Here is a 17,760-nt window from a genome sequence, read left to right on the forward strand (position 1 = left end):
TAAACTATTCCCATAACAGTACACTACGCAAATATGATATCAACAAAAGACAATGTTTTCCCAATGAGCCTTCTCTAATAACCTCCACCAATTTGACACTATGCGCTATTATATACTCATACATATACACTGTAAACAAACAAACAGTAATACATAAATTACATAATTAAGTTTCCTATAACACTGAAAATGTAGTTAATGTTATTCTGCAAATCGAATGGAGTAAATACATTTTTTAAAAGTTTTACCTTTGATTCAAACTTGAAGCCTTTACAATAGCAACAGAAAAGTAGCCAGTGAAAACACAATTGCTCAAGATGCTTTTTTTTAAGTTGTTATTTTGTATGATCTCCTGGGTGTGTTTTATTTCAGCTGGATGCAGCACTGGAATTAATTCATTTGTTATTCTTTGCCCACTGGGACGCCAAGCTGCATGCAAGAGCTAACAGAGAATAGAGATCAAACGACTCAGAGCAGGAGAATCAAATATCCCTGGCAGTTTCCTAAAACAGCAGGATCTAGACCATAGAAGGAGCACATGAGCAGTGCTCCAGTCAATGTACGTGTTTGGTAGAGGAACTGAAAAACAGACTGAAATCAAGAGACTTTATGAAGAAAAAATAGGAACTAAGACAGTGGGATGCATGGAGGAAAAAAGGAAAATCAAGAAAGAGAGGGGGGAAAATGAAATATTGTCTGCCTTGCTGTGCCTTCTATCCACCTTTCATCACCTCTCTACTGTTTGTCCAGATGCCTAATAGTTTATTATGTGAAACCCAAGGCTTTCAGGTTAACGTGGACCCTGGTTTAGTATTTTCAGTGGGACTACAGCTGCAGTCTGCTCTGCGTCAGAACAGCACAGAGGAGACTGCACACATCTTTCCTTTTTTTTTTAAACACAAAAAAGTATACAAATTTTCATGTATTTCTTATTGTATACTAACACACTATCTCATTACTTAGTTTAAATATTATAGAACATTTTAGTCTTACATTTGTTGATGTTTCACACACAACCTCACATATGATAATTTATCAGCTAACAAAGTAACCTGAGAAGTGAGTCACTCACTTATTGTACAAAGGTGGCTATGAATATTATTACACTATATTTCTTGGTGTATTTGTTGGAATTTTAATTTAAAATAACTGTGACTGCTGGTGGTGAATACAACTTTGAGGAAGCAGAGGCCACCGTCCTATGAATACCATGTATGTCCAAAATGTCAACAAACAGCACTGTTTTCAGCTCAGTAACAATATTTATTTCATCCAGTCCTGTGGGTTTTTAAATGATTTGTGTAGCTTAAGAAGTAGGAGAAAAAAGTCTGACATTGTGCAGAGCAAGGCCATTAACTCCAATGGAGAGGACAGCTAAGTTCAACTAAATAGCCTGACCTCCACAACATGTGTCTAGTGGGGATTCTGTCACTGATGGGAACCAGAAGTTATGACGGTGATAATTTTACAGTAGAGAATATAGTGGGAAAGCTGTGCAATCTCTGTAGTCCCACAGCTGCATAAATCTACAATGTGATCATACGGCAACTGGAGTAAAAAAAATCTCAAGCGCTGCAAAAAAAAAAAAAAAAAAACCTCACAGAGGACAACTTTAGAAAGTTAACATTGTGATTGTTTACATTTTGCCGTGGTTCATAGCATCCTAGTTAGCTGATTTGTAAGATTATGTGCTGTTTTTCATTGTGTGCTCTACTTTGTGCAAACCATTGTCTCTTGGGCATTTGGACTGAAACCACCCTCACATCTGCAGTTTTCCTGAAAAAAAAATGTAATAACCAAAATAGAAGATATGTTTTACTGGGCAACAACAACAATATGATGTCTGACAATGGTAATTCTGTCATGTTGTCATTAGTATCTGTTTTGCCCATTTGACTATAGGAGACTAGAATTTTGGTCACCTTGCCAGACAAACAAGTGGCCTGCTGAGATCTTCATCCATCATGTTACTGTAGTGGAGACGTCCTCCTGATGGGAAACACTTTCTCATGACCCACAGATCATGTTCATCCTTGGCTGCATTACAGAAGGTTCTCAGTTGGCACCACAGTGACTGTGGTTGGTCAAAAAGAACGGGCCCCCCGCCCACAGTGCACAGTAAAATCTCATTACCAAGTACACTGAGGAAGTGGTGCAGTAGGGGCAAAACAAATTACCTAGGAGCCATTACACTTAATGACAAGCAGGGAGAAATCCACTCTCGACTACACATTCCTTACAGAAGGTATTTCAGAGGCTATGCAAAAGTATACAGTTCCAAAATGTTGTCTGATCAGTGCATTATTAATAGTTTTGACTTGTTTGTGTTGTGTTTGAGGCAGGGTTCTCGCAAGGCCAGACAAAATGAAGGTGTCTGACTATGGAGCCATGTGGTTTCAATACGCCAGAATCTAATCATGGCATCACATTCATTCCATTTCTATGGTAACACAGTGGACACAGAGTAAACACGAGCACCTTTTTTTTTTTTTTCCAAACAGTTAATAGTCTCACTCTATCACGGCAAAACCTGCCGTCTCCATTAGATGCGGTGGATGGAAACTAGGCCGCCTGTTTCACAGGTAAGACAGATGCCTGCAGCAGCTTTTGAACAAAGCCGACGATGACTGTTGCCAGGAGCAGAGTGCCATGACGACGTGCAGTTTAGAAACTTAATAGTGCAGGACAGTGTCAAACTGGACGCCAAATATGCTCCCATTAATGCACTGCACTCTAAAGAGAACATTCCACTTATAGAGACAACTTGTTTTTATGAACTGCTTTAAGGTTAACTACTCTGTCCACTGTGCCACTGTGTTTATGCATAATTATCTGTCCCTACAGAGAGTCTGTCCTTTCACCTCAACAGTCATTTTCCTCCATTACACGTATGTAGTAAAAGAGCAGGAGGGAAGAAAAAGAGGGAAGGTGGACACAGTGATGATGACATGATATTACGTGAAATAATATGAAAGAGAAAATGGGTCCAAATTAGTCTAAATATAATAGAAGATATACAGAAAACATTTGAATGTGCTTTGGGACATATGTCTGAACTTGCCGACCCTGTTTACATATGTAGCTCATACTCCTACATCCTACATATATGCCTGTAGGTATGTCAGGCTAAATTAAGTGAGATACGGTGCCCCAAGAATTACATTTTACATTTTTGCCACTGCCCATCCAATTCCAGTTACTTCAAAGCAGTACTTGAAATTCATATCATATATTATATACTAGTCAGAGACATCTAATGTAGTTTTTGGCTCACATGTGCCTGCACTTTGCTTTCAAGTCACACTCCAAATTGTTCCTGCCTGGCTTTGATTTACCTCAACCTATACTGTAAGTCAGGTCAAATATATTTAAATGTTACTTTGTATGAACCTCTAAATCTGTCCTTCTGAGTCCCACCCAATGAAGCTATGCAGCTATGGCTGCCCTGGCTGGAAATCACAAAGACTTGGATTTCACATCCTATTACACCCTGTTAATCCCACAGCAAAAGGTCCATCTGCAGGACATTGCAACAGCAGGGAACTGCATTGAAGTTAAGATTATTATAGCACCCTCAAGGGTGTCTATAGATAGGATGGTAGAGATATGGTGTGCATATCTGAGCATATGCACATGCATGTATAGCCTGGTGAGCTCCACACCCATATAACATCCAGTATGCAGCATGAACTCTTCCATATGTATCTCCAAGGATGATCCTATACAGTTCAGTCAGTCTCTATCACATGTAGTCACAGTTTGAGTATAATGTAAACTGCCTGAAGACCTGTAATCGCAAACTTTGAAGTGAAATGTGTTTTTTTCCCCTCTGAATCAGAACATAACTGATCCTTACCAGAAAAAAATTAATGGGAAACAACTTCTTTTAATGGGAAACGACTTCATCCAGATTACAGCATATGCCAAATATCCACAGAGCTCTGCTTTCCATGCAAATCCATGCACAGCCAATTGTAAAATCAGCCAGTGTTTGCAAACAGAAAATATTATTATACATATTACTTTGATCTTTCATTTTTTAATCAAGATTTAAAAGCTTGGACCTGGAGAACTTAGTGACTTATTTTGAATATTATCCAATAAAACAAGTGCCCTCCCCTTGAAAATATATTGAAGACTGACAAACTATATTTGAACAAGGTCACCTTCTCTTTCAATGCAGTGAGTGGGCTTTGACTCAGAATAGTCTCAAAGCCATCATTGAAACAGCTCTCAAGATCATAAATCTTGTCCAGCCCATAGGAAAGAAGTTTTATAGGAAGACTGTAGACTCTAGCTATGAGGTCTAAAATAGGATCTTATGAGCATGGATGCAAAACTCAACAAAAAATGTAAATGTTGAAAGGGGAAGAACAACTGGAGCTGGTTGCAGTAGCACTGGAAGCTTCTTGAGTAATTGCTGACCAAGCCGCCTGCTCGGGAAGACGGAACCACACTGGCAGAAAAAAAATGTCACTCTTTTAATGGAAACCTCAGAAGGACATGGAAGAAGACACAGAAGGAAAGTACGGTATGCAGGAGGAAGGAGGAGACTTTCCATTTGCTCTTGGCTCCAGGAGGGAGTCATGAGGTTTCTGACATGAGACACACAGCATCCTACAGACCTGCCTCCACTTTTGTTTTGCTGGACAATTGCATTTCCTTTCCTTCATCCGTGTTTATCACAGAGTGACCCTTGTCGTGTCATTAGAATAGCCAGACGGGCAGTGAACCAGACAACTGTCTCACACGGAGAGTTTGTTTTGGTGTACCATGGCAACTAGGTTTCTGTTTTGGACATCTTTTTTTTTTCATCCTCTTCCTGTCACCGTTTGTGGAGCACCAAGGCTGTGCCATTGTGGTGGAAATAATTTGGTCAGAAAGATATAGGGGAGGAGGGAGTAAGAAAGAAAGGGAGTGAAAAAGTTGGGCTGAGTGAGGTCAGTGTGAGACCAAAATTGGAACCACTAAGCTACTTTAAAGCAGAAAACAGTCACCCAAAGCCCATTAACAGAAACTCGGTTTTTTACAGCACATCACCTCCATGCTCCAATTCTCCTCCTCCCCAATTTTGCTGCTGGACAGCATTTCCTCCTCTCTGATCTCTCTGTGTTTTGTTATTCGTCTCTATTGGTTATGGCTCTTGAAGAGTCTCCAGACAGGAGCCCGTGATCTCAATGTGTTCTTAGTGACATAAGTGGCATTTTGTGTGAGGAATGGAACACTTGACATGGGGAATTCACAGTTTTATAGAGCAGAGCCCCTTAATGAGGCTTTAAGCGGAAAACAAACAGGAGAGAGATCATGCTCATTGTGCTGGATGTCAAGATGCAGGGCGTGGACGTGGGGCACCACCCTCTCGATACTTGATCTGTTGTGTGTATTCATAGTCACATAAATTTTGGATTTAGTTTCATGGGAGGGTTTGTTGCTCTGCAGCCATCACAATAACATTGGATCTAGGGTGGTATTATTTTCTGCCATGTCAAATATTAAGCCTGACCATGTAGCATGCCTCAGGGCAATTAAATGGGATAAAAAATAAAATCCAATAGTGAGATTATGTGTACTATATAAATAATAACTGAGAATGTGTATTGGCTTTTGTAACTGAGGTGGCATATCATGTAAATAAAATACTTCAATAATAACCATGGTCATGAGAAGCACAAATATACAGGTGTAAGTTTAACATATGGTTTTACTATGTGCTGGGTCCACGTGGTCATGTCTGAAATATCGCATTAATTCACACTCAAAAAGATGATGGGCTTGATGTAAGACCATATGACTCAGGTGTTTCAGGAGCTGACCAAAATTATGAAATTATGTTCTTGTGTTTGTTTACACCCCCACAACCCTAACCCCTGACCCTAATCCAGCCCCCTTAACCCAAATTCTGCTAGCAAGGAGGTGAGTGCTAAGAGGACAAAGCATTTTATTTTTGTCTTGCAGTATAATGTAAAGAACTTTGGATCAATTGTGTTGCGTTCAAGGGGCAAAACAATTAAGTTGACAAGCATGTATTGACAGTTGTATTTCTAATATTCTGCTCCCTTTGTTTATGGTCTTGACAAAATATTATAAACACTGTCTTTATATAATGCAGTCCAATACAATACCACTCACTACAACTTCAGTAATAAAGCCGAATTATCACCTTTCTGACAACAGTCAACAAACACTGAATATTTACAAGCCATGTGAAAGTAAAATTTATGGCAGAGCTGTTGAATTGAAATGCATTAGTTTCTACAGGCATACCTAATAAAGTGGCAAGTGAGTTTTTGTTGAGATTCATTGTTTTTCTTTTCTTCCCTATCTCCGTCTCTTTTTAGCACAATGTCTTAGCCTCTATCTTAGCTTAGACTGTGAAAAAGTCTATGCAAAAACAGCATAAACAGCAGCCTACATACAACAGCTCCAACTGTTCTACAAAGGAGAGATGATATGTGCACAGCGGCCTCTTGTGGCAAAGTACAGAAAGACATAAATGTTTGCTAGAGTGGGCATTGACTGACCGCACAGCAAACCATACAGAACATGTCGCAGGAGGTTTAAGGCACCCGAAACCCCTTGAGTGTACTGGAGGAATTTGTTTGCGGTGTAGAAGGAAAGTATGCATAGGTTCTATGTAATGTAACACAGCACAACCTTATTGCAGCCATATTAGCAACCATTGTGATATATTGTACGTATTCCCTTTCAGAAATGGGCACATATAGTGTCTGGAGTTGTAATAGAATATACATAATGAAGGGGAAAATACTGTGTGTGTGTGTGTGTCCATAAAAGACAGAGGCAGACTCGGAGGACAAAGGAGCAATTAAGCCAGACCAGAGACTGTAGAAGTACTTTTAAATTCTTAACAATTTCTCATGAATTAAAATCCACTCCCACAATCAACATCATTGGCCCTGCACTTGTAATTTTTGTTGGCATTTTGCTATTTCTTCAAAGATAAAGTTAAAACACTTTGATCTTCACATATTCATGACTCTCATTCCAAATCTTTCAGTGTAAAAGCCATGACGTTGAAAGGCCTGGACTAAATTAGCAGAATGTCAAAGAGAGGATCACTTATCTAGCATCAATCCTCAAGTAACATAGCCATAAATGTTAAAAAAAAAAAAAAAAAAAAATCTTATCTGGGATCAAAACCTGTTATTCCAAGATACTTAAAGAAATTTGCCAGAAATAGCACCATGATCTCAAGTAACTGATAAATCCTCCTGATAGCTGAGGATGTTTTTTTCTCTAATAATTTTACCCTTACAGATCTGTTACATCATACATTGCTCATACTGATGTCTAACCTCCTGCAATGTATGCAGCTCAAGACAGAACATGCCGCAGTATGTAGCATCGACTGTGGTGCGACTGTGGAGACATTCTCCTTCAGATGAAGATGTAAAGGCATACTGTCAGTCTTCCATCTGTTAGTCCAGATTTCTTGTAAATGGACAAATTTGGCAAATCTAAACACACCATAAAAGGGTACTTGTGCTGTCTTAATCATGCAAACTGAATCACAGAGATGGATGTGGATGAACGTTATTGGCGGATATTCTGAAGAACGACCAGTGAACAATTCTTTAAAGTTCATACAAAAATGAACATTTGCACAGAAGTGGTTGCATAATTCAAAAGTGAGCACAGCCTGCCAAAAACTTCATCTGGAACAAGAAGCTGTCCAAGGCTGGACATCAACTCCCAAGCTGTCAACTAATATTAATTAAAGAACACAGAAAACATTTTGTGTCCTTTCATTCCATCGCTGAAAATTGGTGTAAGCTAGGAATTCAAAAATCTATATTTCAAGTGAGTGGGAGTGTTCATAGTTCATGTTGTTGTTTATCCTCTGCTGTTAAACCTTACTCCCTCTAGAGGGAGTCAGAGCCTACAAATCTATGAAAATCCTTTCAAAAGAGACATGAGCTGAATCTGCAAGTAGCATATGAGGACTCCTAAACATTCCTGATGTGGAAGAGAAGATGTCTTTTTTTCCCCTCCAGCTGAGTCACAAAAACCTGTGTAGGAAAAAAAAAGAAACTGTACCTCAGCACATCATTTTCTAGGATTTCACATGAGGCACTTCCCATCCTTCCCACTTCCATCTGTTATGGAACATATTGATTTGCCATTGCAAGCACCAAAGTGGAATCAAGATGTTCACAGCGAGAATCTCAGAGGGAGAGGAATGTAAGTAGTGGGCACCGGACTGGAACGGGGGACCATGACTAATCAGTCTGATCTCATTTTATTATTTATATTCCCACAGCTGGGTGAGGGCTGGCTGTTTGATCAATTCTCCACTCCCTTCTTTTATCAGCAACAAGCCACTGCCACTACCCACTACTTAAATTATTCAATTGGGCCTGCTTTGTTGTTAATAGCAGTGATCATTCTTGCTTAAATGGCATAATGTATGCGCTGACAGCCAACACTGATACAAACCTGTCCCAAGGGACGCAAATCTATCAGTGGTGAGCGTCTCTCTGCCACATTAGAGATTCCAGGCACCAGTGAGGCATATGAAAGTAAAATACACTCAACATCAAGGCCTGTGGAAAAAGCTCATTCCACAAGGCCACAGCCATAAATGATCAGGCTTTCGCTCTGTTGCCAACCTCCAGCTGATATCAAATGGCCAAAGCATTGAGCCTTCTCTCTGGGGTTTTAAATGATGGAATCTTATATGTTAACCCAGTTGTACTGACTTTAGGCTCAGAAAGACAAGCAGGATGTTGTTATTTATGCAGCACAGTTCAGAGAAATGAGCAGAGATTAAAAGATAAGAGTAAAGGGATTATTCCTGATTTAGACACACCGTGCCAAGAACACAAAAACTTTCACAAAACCAGGCAATTCTTTGAATCGAGTTGCACTTAGTTATTTTTATATGATCCAGCTAACTCAAACAGACTATACTGCATGCTAATTTGGAGTGAGACACTGAGCGAGTTCTGAGTAAAGTTTTTTTTTTGTTTGTTTGTTTTGTTTTTTTTACTTGCAGCAGTTGTTTAGAAGCCTTTTCCATGTGGCTCGTTTGTTTACCCTTCCCCCCACCAGGGTCCTGTCAACACAACCAGCCTTGTGGGAAGCAAAAGGTCAAGATGTCAAAGGGGTCACCCCTGTGTGCAGGATTCTGCAGTCTTCTCCCTCCCTTAACCGTGCACCAACAGCATTATTACTGCAGCTGAGGAGCCATAAAGAAGGAGGAGAAACTGGGAGGAAGAAATCTCAAGTTGAAATAACAAGAACATTTCCAGATGCTTCCAGGTGCAAGATGTTTTTTTCTGTTAAGATGTAATGCAAGGTGTTATCAACTGTTTGAATTAAATCAATGTGCTATATGCTGTATATAGGCACCAATTAAAGGCTGTTTCAGTATCGACAGCTGATAATTACCGCTCCCTGGGCTGTTAGCTGCTCTCTGCTGGCATACTGCATTTCTTTTTTCTTTTTTTTTTTTTTAACTAATGTCCACCTTACATCTAAGCAGCATTTAAGGCTTTGAAGCGTCAGAGCCATATGAAAGCAAAAAGAGGAGCACTGGTGCTATAGCTTCTAGTCAACTGGCATGTGTTTACAGCATGTCGCATATGCCAAGTACATATTAATGTTGCGCTGCAGAGGCTTGTTAATCTGAATTTAGACTGTGAAATATAGACTGTTTTTCTCCTATCTTTATTCTTACCAATAGCTCTATAATCTACAGAGTAAAGTGCTCCCAAGTCAGTTTGGCCTTGTAGTTAACAACACAGTGCTCTATCTGAGCATGGTGCAGAGAGAAGACAGAAGGGCTAATTTGGAGATTCTGTTAAAATAAATCACATCTCCGTACATCTGCTCAAAAGAATGTGACTAAATTCCCTCTGCCCTCCGTGTAGAGGGTAAGCTAGAACCATATGCTGAGAAGGCTAAATGTTTTTCATTAGTGGTTGCTTAAACTGGTTTGAGATCTGGAGAGGGTGGGGAGGAGTTGAGAGAGAAGATGCATGCAAAACCACAGCACTCCTCCCTTACACACACACACACATATGCAGAAGATTCATTCCAGTGTGATACGATGAGAGCGGGCACTTCACGCTGCGTGCCCATTAAACTTGAAGCTGCCAAATTGTTTCGCTGAAACGTTAGGAGGACATTCAACCACCATCTCTAATCTTAACTGACCATGTGTGACCCATGCAAGAGCTGGGGGCAAAACTATATCACACTTCGCATTTCATGTGAAAAACACATACACTAAGGCCCTAAATGTCATGACTTTCCTAATAATGATCAGATGTTCTTAAGCTCCCCCTTTAGCCAACTTAAAGGCGAGCTTCGCCACAAAGCACCGAGCACACTTGAGTCAATAAGCCAGTTAACAGAAAGGAAAGTAAAAAGAATTCAATTCTTGACTTATTTAATAGGGGATTTGGCGTGGCAGGTCAGAGGGTGTAATCCAGGAGATTGGACACTGATTCTTTAATCGGGTGGCTCGACAGTACATCTCCTTCCTCCCCTCCCGATTTTGCTCTTCTAAGAGGGTCTCCCTTGTGTAGCACTGAATTTCAATGGCCCCACTTCTCTGCTGGTTCAAACCCCCCCACCCCCGCCCGCCATTTAACTGCTGCTGCATGGAAACCAGATGGATATGAGGAGTACAGTACATCAATAAGCCAAGCCTCTCCTGCTTTTTCTCCATGGCTGAGAGAGTAACACTGCACTCATTAACAATTACCCATTCATTAGCAAATAGCAACCGACCAGTCACTGCTAAGAAACCTTGAGCCTGCGTATCAGGAAATTGGCAAAGGCAGGCTAATGAAACTGCAGTGAATGGTGGAAAAAAGGGCAGCACTTTGGTGGCTCTGTGCCACGCTCAGGTCCCAGCAGTGCAGCGGATCTCTCGTTGTAGCAACAGCTTCGTTTTGATTCTGCATAGGCTGCCTGTTTCTTCTCCCTGCCTCTGAGACCTCAGTTTCTATCTAGATGAAGCCAGCAAGCTGCGGCTTAAAAAAAAAAAAAAAAAAAACCTGCATCATCCTGGAAACACCATGGTTGAGAATTAAACTGCATAACCTCTCACATTCAACACCAGCAACATCTGCGCTCACTAATAGAAGCCAAGAAAGTAGAGCGATCTGACTATAAAGTCCACTTTATGCTATTTATGCACTATTCGGAAGCGTTAGTGCTGAAATAAGTGCTGACAAGATCGTGTCTCTGTCACCAGTAGTTAAAAGAAATGTCTTATCTGTCTCTGGAGTATTTATTGTAATGGTGCATCCGCAACTGCAAAGTTTACCGCAGCCAAATTCTAGCCTTCTGTGAAGACAGGAAGCACATGCTGGGTTTCTTGAGCAGATGGCAATATCCCAGTTCCTGTATTCAAGGCAGGTATTGACAGTTCAGTGTGCATACATCCTCACCACTAGAATACTAAATTAAACAACCATACCTCCTTCTTATTGTCTGCTCCACTCACTTCTTTTTGAGAATAAATACATACAAGCCCACCTGTCCAAAGAACACATATTCACATACTGATTTCTTTATCACACACATAAACCAGGAGGCGAATTCATCCCAATGGATTTCCCCCGCCCCGTCCCTGAGTCCCTCAGCATGAGTAATTGTCAGGCCCTGTGAAATAATCGTAGCTTTCAACACTAATGGAAGCCCCGCACATTCATTATTCAGTCCAGGAAACAGAGTGCTGCAAAGTGTCAAGGGACCTATGAGTTATTGCTCGGCGTGAATTAACCTTAGACTACAAGGGATGTGACAGGAGCCCACTGCACTTTCTCCTCTTCTGCCCCCCCCCCATCCCTTAATGTCTGCCCTGCGTCTCCTCTGTCCATCTGCACGGGTAGACAGACACCACACAGAGAACACGAGATTGTATCACAGCTGCGGCGTGGTCAGACGGCCGGTGATGGGTGTACTGTGTCGCCGTGGACAGAATGAAAGACAGTCAGGGCTCTCTCTCGTGTCACCGCAGCGCTTGACCACGGACAGCTATGACTGGTGGAGGAAAGCTTTCCCTGTGTTACAGCCCTCGCGGGACTGCTGTGGGATTTACGAGGAAAGCAGAGGGAGGAATGCAGCAGGCTAGGGCGGGGGGGGGTGGGGGTGGGGGGGCTCAGAGGTTGGCTGACCTGCAGATAACACATGGCAAGAAACAGATAGGTTTGATATGTGAACATGCCCACACTTGTGCTCTGAGAAAAGGGACACCACTGGGCCGCACTGCTGCAGACTGACCCAGTCAGTTACAGTGCAGTTACTCAACACTCCTAAAAAGCAACACGCATCAGAGAGAATTCCAGCAATGCACTTAAGCCTTCTTCATTTCCCATGTCTAGACCCTGCAAGTCTTAAGTCATGCTTTAAAGTGAAAGCGAAGCCGCTACATCAAGGTGAAGCAGGAATTGTAGAGCAGGACAGAGAACAAGCAGAAATCTAACATGACAAGCTGATGTACAGTACAGATGGATTCAAACTTAAAATGCTCAAAAACACAAAACACTTCTTTCTATATCTGCCCGTACTTGTATGTATTTAGGAAGCCCTAACTGCCTGCATTTCCAGGAGACAGACACCTGTGTGCAATTTGCAAAGGCTAATTTGTTTTAAACAGCAGATGGAAAAACCCCACCTCCACAAGGATCCACTCTTTTTGTCTACCACGTTAGAAAACATGCCCTGCCATGCACCGCTACACAAACCATTTCTTGCAATTCTAAGACTTGTAAAATGCTTCTCTACTTGAAAGCAATCCGGGGAATTTTTTGTTCCCTCTGCACTGCCACCGCTGTCAATCTGCATTGCAGAATCAAACACAGGCTGGGAATTGAACAAATTATTCTGCTCATGGCAAAAGCACTAAAAGATCCAACTTGGCAAAGCAGAAGTGAAGGCTACATGAGCAACATGACCACGTCAGAATCATTTCACCTGCCTGTCTAGGAGAACTCGCTTCTTGTCCGTTTCTGCATTTTATCAGATGAATTCGGGTGGATGGGTTTTGTGTAGCTCTCTCTTCGAGCTATAAAATAACAAGGATATCAGCATGGAGATAACAGTTTCAGAGCTCCAGGCATTTAAAGCATACATTAGTAGACCTCTAGTTTACTGGGTGTAATTGAGTATTCCTGTCTGTGGCTGTCTTTTTCGACTCAGGCAATTTAGCATGCCAGTATGTTGCTATAAAAATGACCCAATTAATTTGATTAGGAAACTGAGGTTCAAGATACAGAGTGTGAAAGCATGAGTCGAATGATAAAGAGTGTAAGGGGATGCTAATGAGGAATAATTTAATGAGGGAGATGTGTATAAAGGAGTTTGCGTGCATGCATGTTACATTTGGTTTAACAAAAGCCTTGGATGAGGATGAAACAAGCAGGAGTTGACTTAGTTGTGCCCCAGGTGTTGGTGGGAAAATTATCAAATACTTAGCAGCAGAAATTGAAGTAACTGTGGTCTTTATGAATACAAAACAGGAGCATGAAGCATTAAATACTTTGGAATTTGTATTTTATGACGGTACAAACACTACCTGCTGTTGACAACAGTGAGATATTGTTGAAAACTCCATAAAGGGAGTAAGTGGACAACGTGTTAAGATTTTCTAGTACTTTTTTATTTGTTGTGGACACACTGTACACAAGAAACAAGACACACACATGTAAACACATGTATTTTTGGGTCTAGATTACACAGAAATTAATTCAAATAACAGAAGCTTTTCAAAAATATACTCAAATAATTGTTATTTCTGCATAAAAATGCACTTATGGTCACACTGTAGATTATTTTAAATGTCTCCAAATCTTGTTTTCAGCTTTAAAAATCTATCACGTGGTATGGAAGGAACAGCCAGATCATTGCTAGACGGTGCAGTCTGTAGGAAAATTGCATATTTCTGTTATTCTGGCTCTGTACTCCACCATACTGGATCTCAAGAGAAATGTGACATTTAATTTGGGGGTCTTTGTGCCCACCTCAGGAGAAAAGTGTAGGAATAACAGACTTTAATACATGGTATCTCAAATTTGGGGGCCTAAAATGTACTCGACACATTCAAACAAACAAAAATAAAGTCATATTTTCATATTTAGTTGCATCTGTTTCTACTCAGCGACTGGCTGAAGTCTGTAACTCCTCTGTTAGTCTCCACTTCTTGCTTATTTCAGGAGCTGAGGGACTGAAAACTGAAATCTTGTTGCCTTCAGTCTGGTCCTCAGCAGTGAAACACATGATCAGCTGGACGAATGTCAGGTGACTGACTTGGCCAGGAATATCCCACTGTTTGGGAATAAATGGCTGCCTTGTCTGTGTGTTTTGGATCATGATGAGTATGGAAGTGTAAAAGGGAAATGAGTCCTATCCAATATGAGAACTCCACCAAACTATCTCAAAGCTGAGAGTCAGCACTTTCAATCCAGTTATACTTTCATCTCAAATCCAATGTGCTGGAGTATAGAGCCAATACAATAAAACAATATGTGCTGATTCTAGCTACTTATTGCTTGCTGTGATCCATAATGATCTCATGTTGGCATCAGATTTGGTATAAATGTGTGCAAACTGAGCTGAAGCAGGCTCATCTCCACTCTATCCATGCCTGCCTCATTGACACATATATTCCGCTTGGTACACAGGCACGAAATATAATTTGTTTAAAATGGTGACATTATTTCCAAAGTATTTTTGCCCTAGGTATCAATTATCGTAATGGTTGTCTTTGCCAATACCACACAATCCTCTCACATCAGACACACACACACATTCATACACAACACAGTGCGGTGCACTTGCACCGCTCCTCTCTGAACCCTCCTTCCCACGATCCGCCCACCACCTCGGGACTGGAGTCACGTGTCTCACCGCCTAGTGTCTCTCTCTCTCTCTCTCTGCGAACCGACACAACCACAAATCAAACTCACCCAGCGAACGGCGGAGAGAGAAAAGACGATGAGAGACAGAGGGGTGTACGCGGACAGAGAGCCCCTACGACGCCAGTGGGCTGCAATGGAGAACGTTCAGTAGGGGAGACAACCGCCGTGGTGGTGCGAAATGCTCCCTCTGTTTCCCGCAGAGGAGGGATATGACAAGACATCTGAACAGGACGGGAGATGAGAGTCACCCTCTTCATCCTGTTCTCTCAAACAGTCCGCCTGTGAGCCGCGGGGCTTCGGGGGTGTACGGGACACGGGGCGCACAGCTCTCAGCCGCTTCACTTTAACTGTGGATTGAAAAAAAAAATCTCTCTGTATCTTATTTAAATCTGCGGGAGCTCTTTGGATCTCCGAAGGGAAAGGTGATCTTCACCATGAGGGCTGTTTCAGCAAACTTGTTCGCTCTGCTCTTCCTGTGCGCCCTTGCAAGTGTTTTCTACGTCTGGAGCGCACTGGAGAACCGTTTGGAGCGACACAAGCGGAGGTACTCGGTGCCCGGGGGAGGGTCTTTTCACCAGGGTCTCCCGGCGGACCTCTCCGCCAAAACTTTCCGGGCGTTGCTCGCCGTCCCAGCGGCACAAAGACCGCACTTGGGGGGCAGACTTGGGGCTCCCAACCACACCGATCAAACCGTCTCTGCAGGAAATCGAGATTACCATGTGAATGGGGATAACAAGAGGTCAGCGCGGCGGGAGGGCCCGGTCAAGTTGGGCTCCCCAGTGGAGGATGGGATATTTTGGAATGAATGGTTGGAAGATCTCCTACCCGTGGGCTTCACGGAGGAATATGCTCGGGATTGGCGAGAGAGGGCCAGGACGTACCGGATAGTGAAGCTTGAGGCTGGATGCGGCAGGATATCCAACCAGCTCGCCACTTTTGCAGATGGGACCAAAGCGTGTGTGCGTTACGGGATAAACGCGGATCAGGTGCAAGGAGAAACTTTGACGTATTACCTTGCCAGTTTGCTGGGCATCACAAACGTGCCTCCTCTAGCGCTTTCCCAGCTCAACAGTGACAGTGAACAATGGGCGGCTGTGAGGACGCGAATAGATGGTTTACAGTGGAGTGACCGAGCCGTGGTTTCTCTCACTGAGTGGGTCTCCAACCTGACCGGGGTGGTCACACCTGCGCCGCTCAGACAGGAGAGCAGCGGGCTGCATCCTGTGCTTGAGGATCTCTGGAACAAGACCACGGCGGAGCTGCTGGAGCTGATGCAGTGGACAGACCTGATCATTTTCGACTACCTGACTGCAAACTTCGACCGACTCGTCAGCAATCTGTTCAGCCTGCAGTGGGACTCGCGCGTAATGGAGAGGGACACCAATAACCTCCTCAAAACACCCCACGGTGACCTTGTATTCATCGACAACGAGGCCGGACTCGTGCACGGCTTTCGGGTCTTGAACATGTGGGAGAAATATCACAATACGGTGCTAAGCTCCGTGTGTGTGTTCAGAAAAAGGACCACGCAGCGCGTGGCGGAGCTGCACAGGCGCAGAGACTCACGGAAAAGGCTGCTGGAGCTCTACAGAGACAGCGAGCCTTTGTCTCTGGAATTAGGATTTCTCTCAGACGAGCACGCTGGTGTTCTCCAGGACAGGATAGACAGATTATACAAACATATTTTGCATTGCAAAGGCAAGTACAGCCAGCTGTGAACATTCAGCAGGCACAGGTGATGGATTTGTTGTCTGCACAGTATAATGAGCTCTGCAAACACACCTGTGCTAAACTGATGCGCATTAGCTACAGAAAACTGTCTTGAATATCCAGCTGAACTACCTCTTGTGAATAGAATGTGTTGCCTACTTTATGAATAACTAAATTTGACACGTTTATAAGCTCCCTGCACAGATTTTCACTGTATGCCTCACAGAGAGGAATGATTAAGGCCAGTTTATCCTGTCTTACTTCACTCCACTGATGCTCACCTGAATAGGAATCAATGTAAAGAGTAGGCTATACTTGTGACTAGGGTATCATAATGCAGCCCTTCATGTGCGTGTTTGGATTCTTGCCTTGTGTTCAGTAATCCTAATGATAAACTCCTAAGCCTTAACATAAGTTAACTCTTGAATACTGTATTTCTGTTGACATCTGGCTCGCTTTTTATAGAGAATCGTTTGCACAGTACATTGTCATAGCAGCACCTGCACTCTTGTAATTGTGTTTGGATTGAATATTCAGCCTTAAAGTCACAGGTGTATCATGTCCATTGTACATGTTGTAAGTATGTTGTAAATATTGTCTGCCAAACTGTTTTGGATATTTGATGCTCCACTAATTTAATGTGCATTGTAACATTCCAAAATCTCTTGTCTTTTTTGATAAATGCACTGTAATTTAATTTAACTGTTGTCAGACTGTGTTTTATATGCAGTTTGTACTTAACTGCCTTATTAGAGTGTATCAAATATTTACCGTGTTTGTGTGGAGCACTGGGATTTTTCAGGCCTCTGTACTTGCCCATTACAGTGCTCTCATTGTGCTGTAGAAATATCTTGTTCTGGCACACTGTTCCCCAGGAGCCATTCTGTCAGCCACAGGCACGGTACAACAGGAATCTCTAATCCCCTTTATAATCTCACCCAGAATGATGAACTGAAGGAGACAACTGACATCATTTGACATCCCCTGAAAAGGGTTTTACTGTTCCCTAACTATATCAAGACGTCCTCCCTTTCAGACCCAAAAGACAGACTGCAAGAATATTTGTCACACTACTAATATAAACAGTCAATCCACAGCCGAGGTTGGATGGCTTATTGGCTCAATCTGTTGCAGATGAAGTAGGAAAAGTCCCTCA

At 42.3% G+C, this 17,760-nt stretch overlaps 1 protein-coding gene across 1 annotated transcript; it reads left to right on the forward strand.

Moving 5' to 3' along the window:
- The first annotated feature begins 14,898 nt into the window (after positions 1–14,898).
- Positions 14,899–17,306, forward strand: fjx1 (four-jointed box kinase 1). Its single transcript, XM_018664078.2, has one exon. It carries the CDS (start codon positions 15,329–15,331, stop codon positions 16,610–16,612), a length of 1,284 nt encoding a protein of 427 aa, XP_018519594.1. The 5' UTR covers positions 14,899–15,328; the 3' UTR covers positions 16,613–17,306.
- Positions 17,307–17,760: the final 454 nt, after the last annotated feature.

Source organism: Lates calcarifer, linkage group LG10 (assembly GCF_001640805.2).
Source record: "Lates calcarifer isolate ASB-BC8 linkage group LG10, TLL_Latcal_v3, whole genome shotgun sequence".
NCBI classification, from domain to species: domain Eukaryota; kingdom Metazoa; phylum Chordata; class Actinopteri; family Centropomidae; genus Lates; species Lates calcarifer.

Bases quoted from the DNA above. Each gene is read 5' to 3' on its own strand.
- fjx1 (XM_018664078.2), top strand. From the start codon at position 15,329: ATGAGGGCTGTTTCAGCAAACTTGTTCGCTCTGCTCTTCCTGTGCGCC.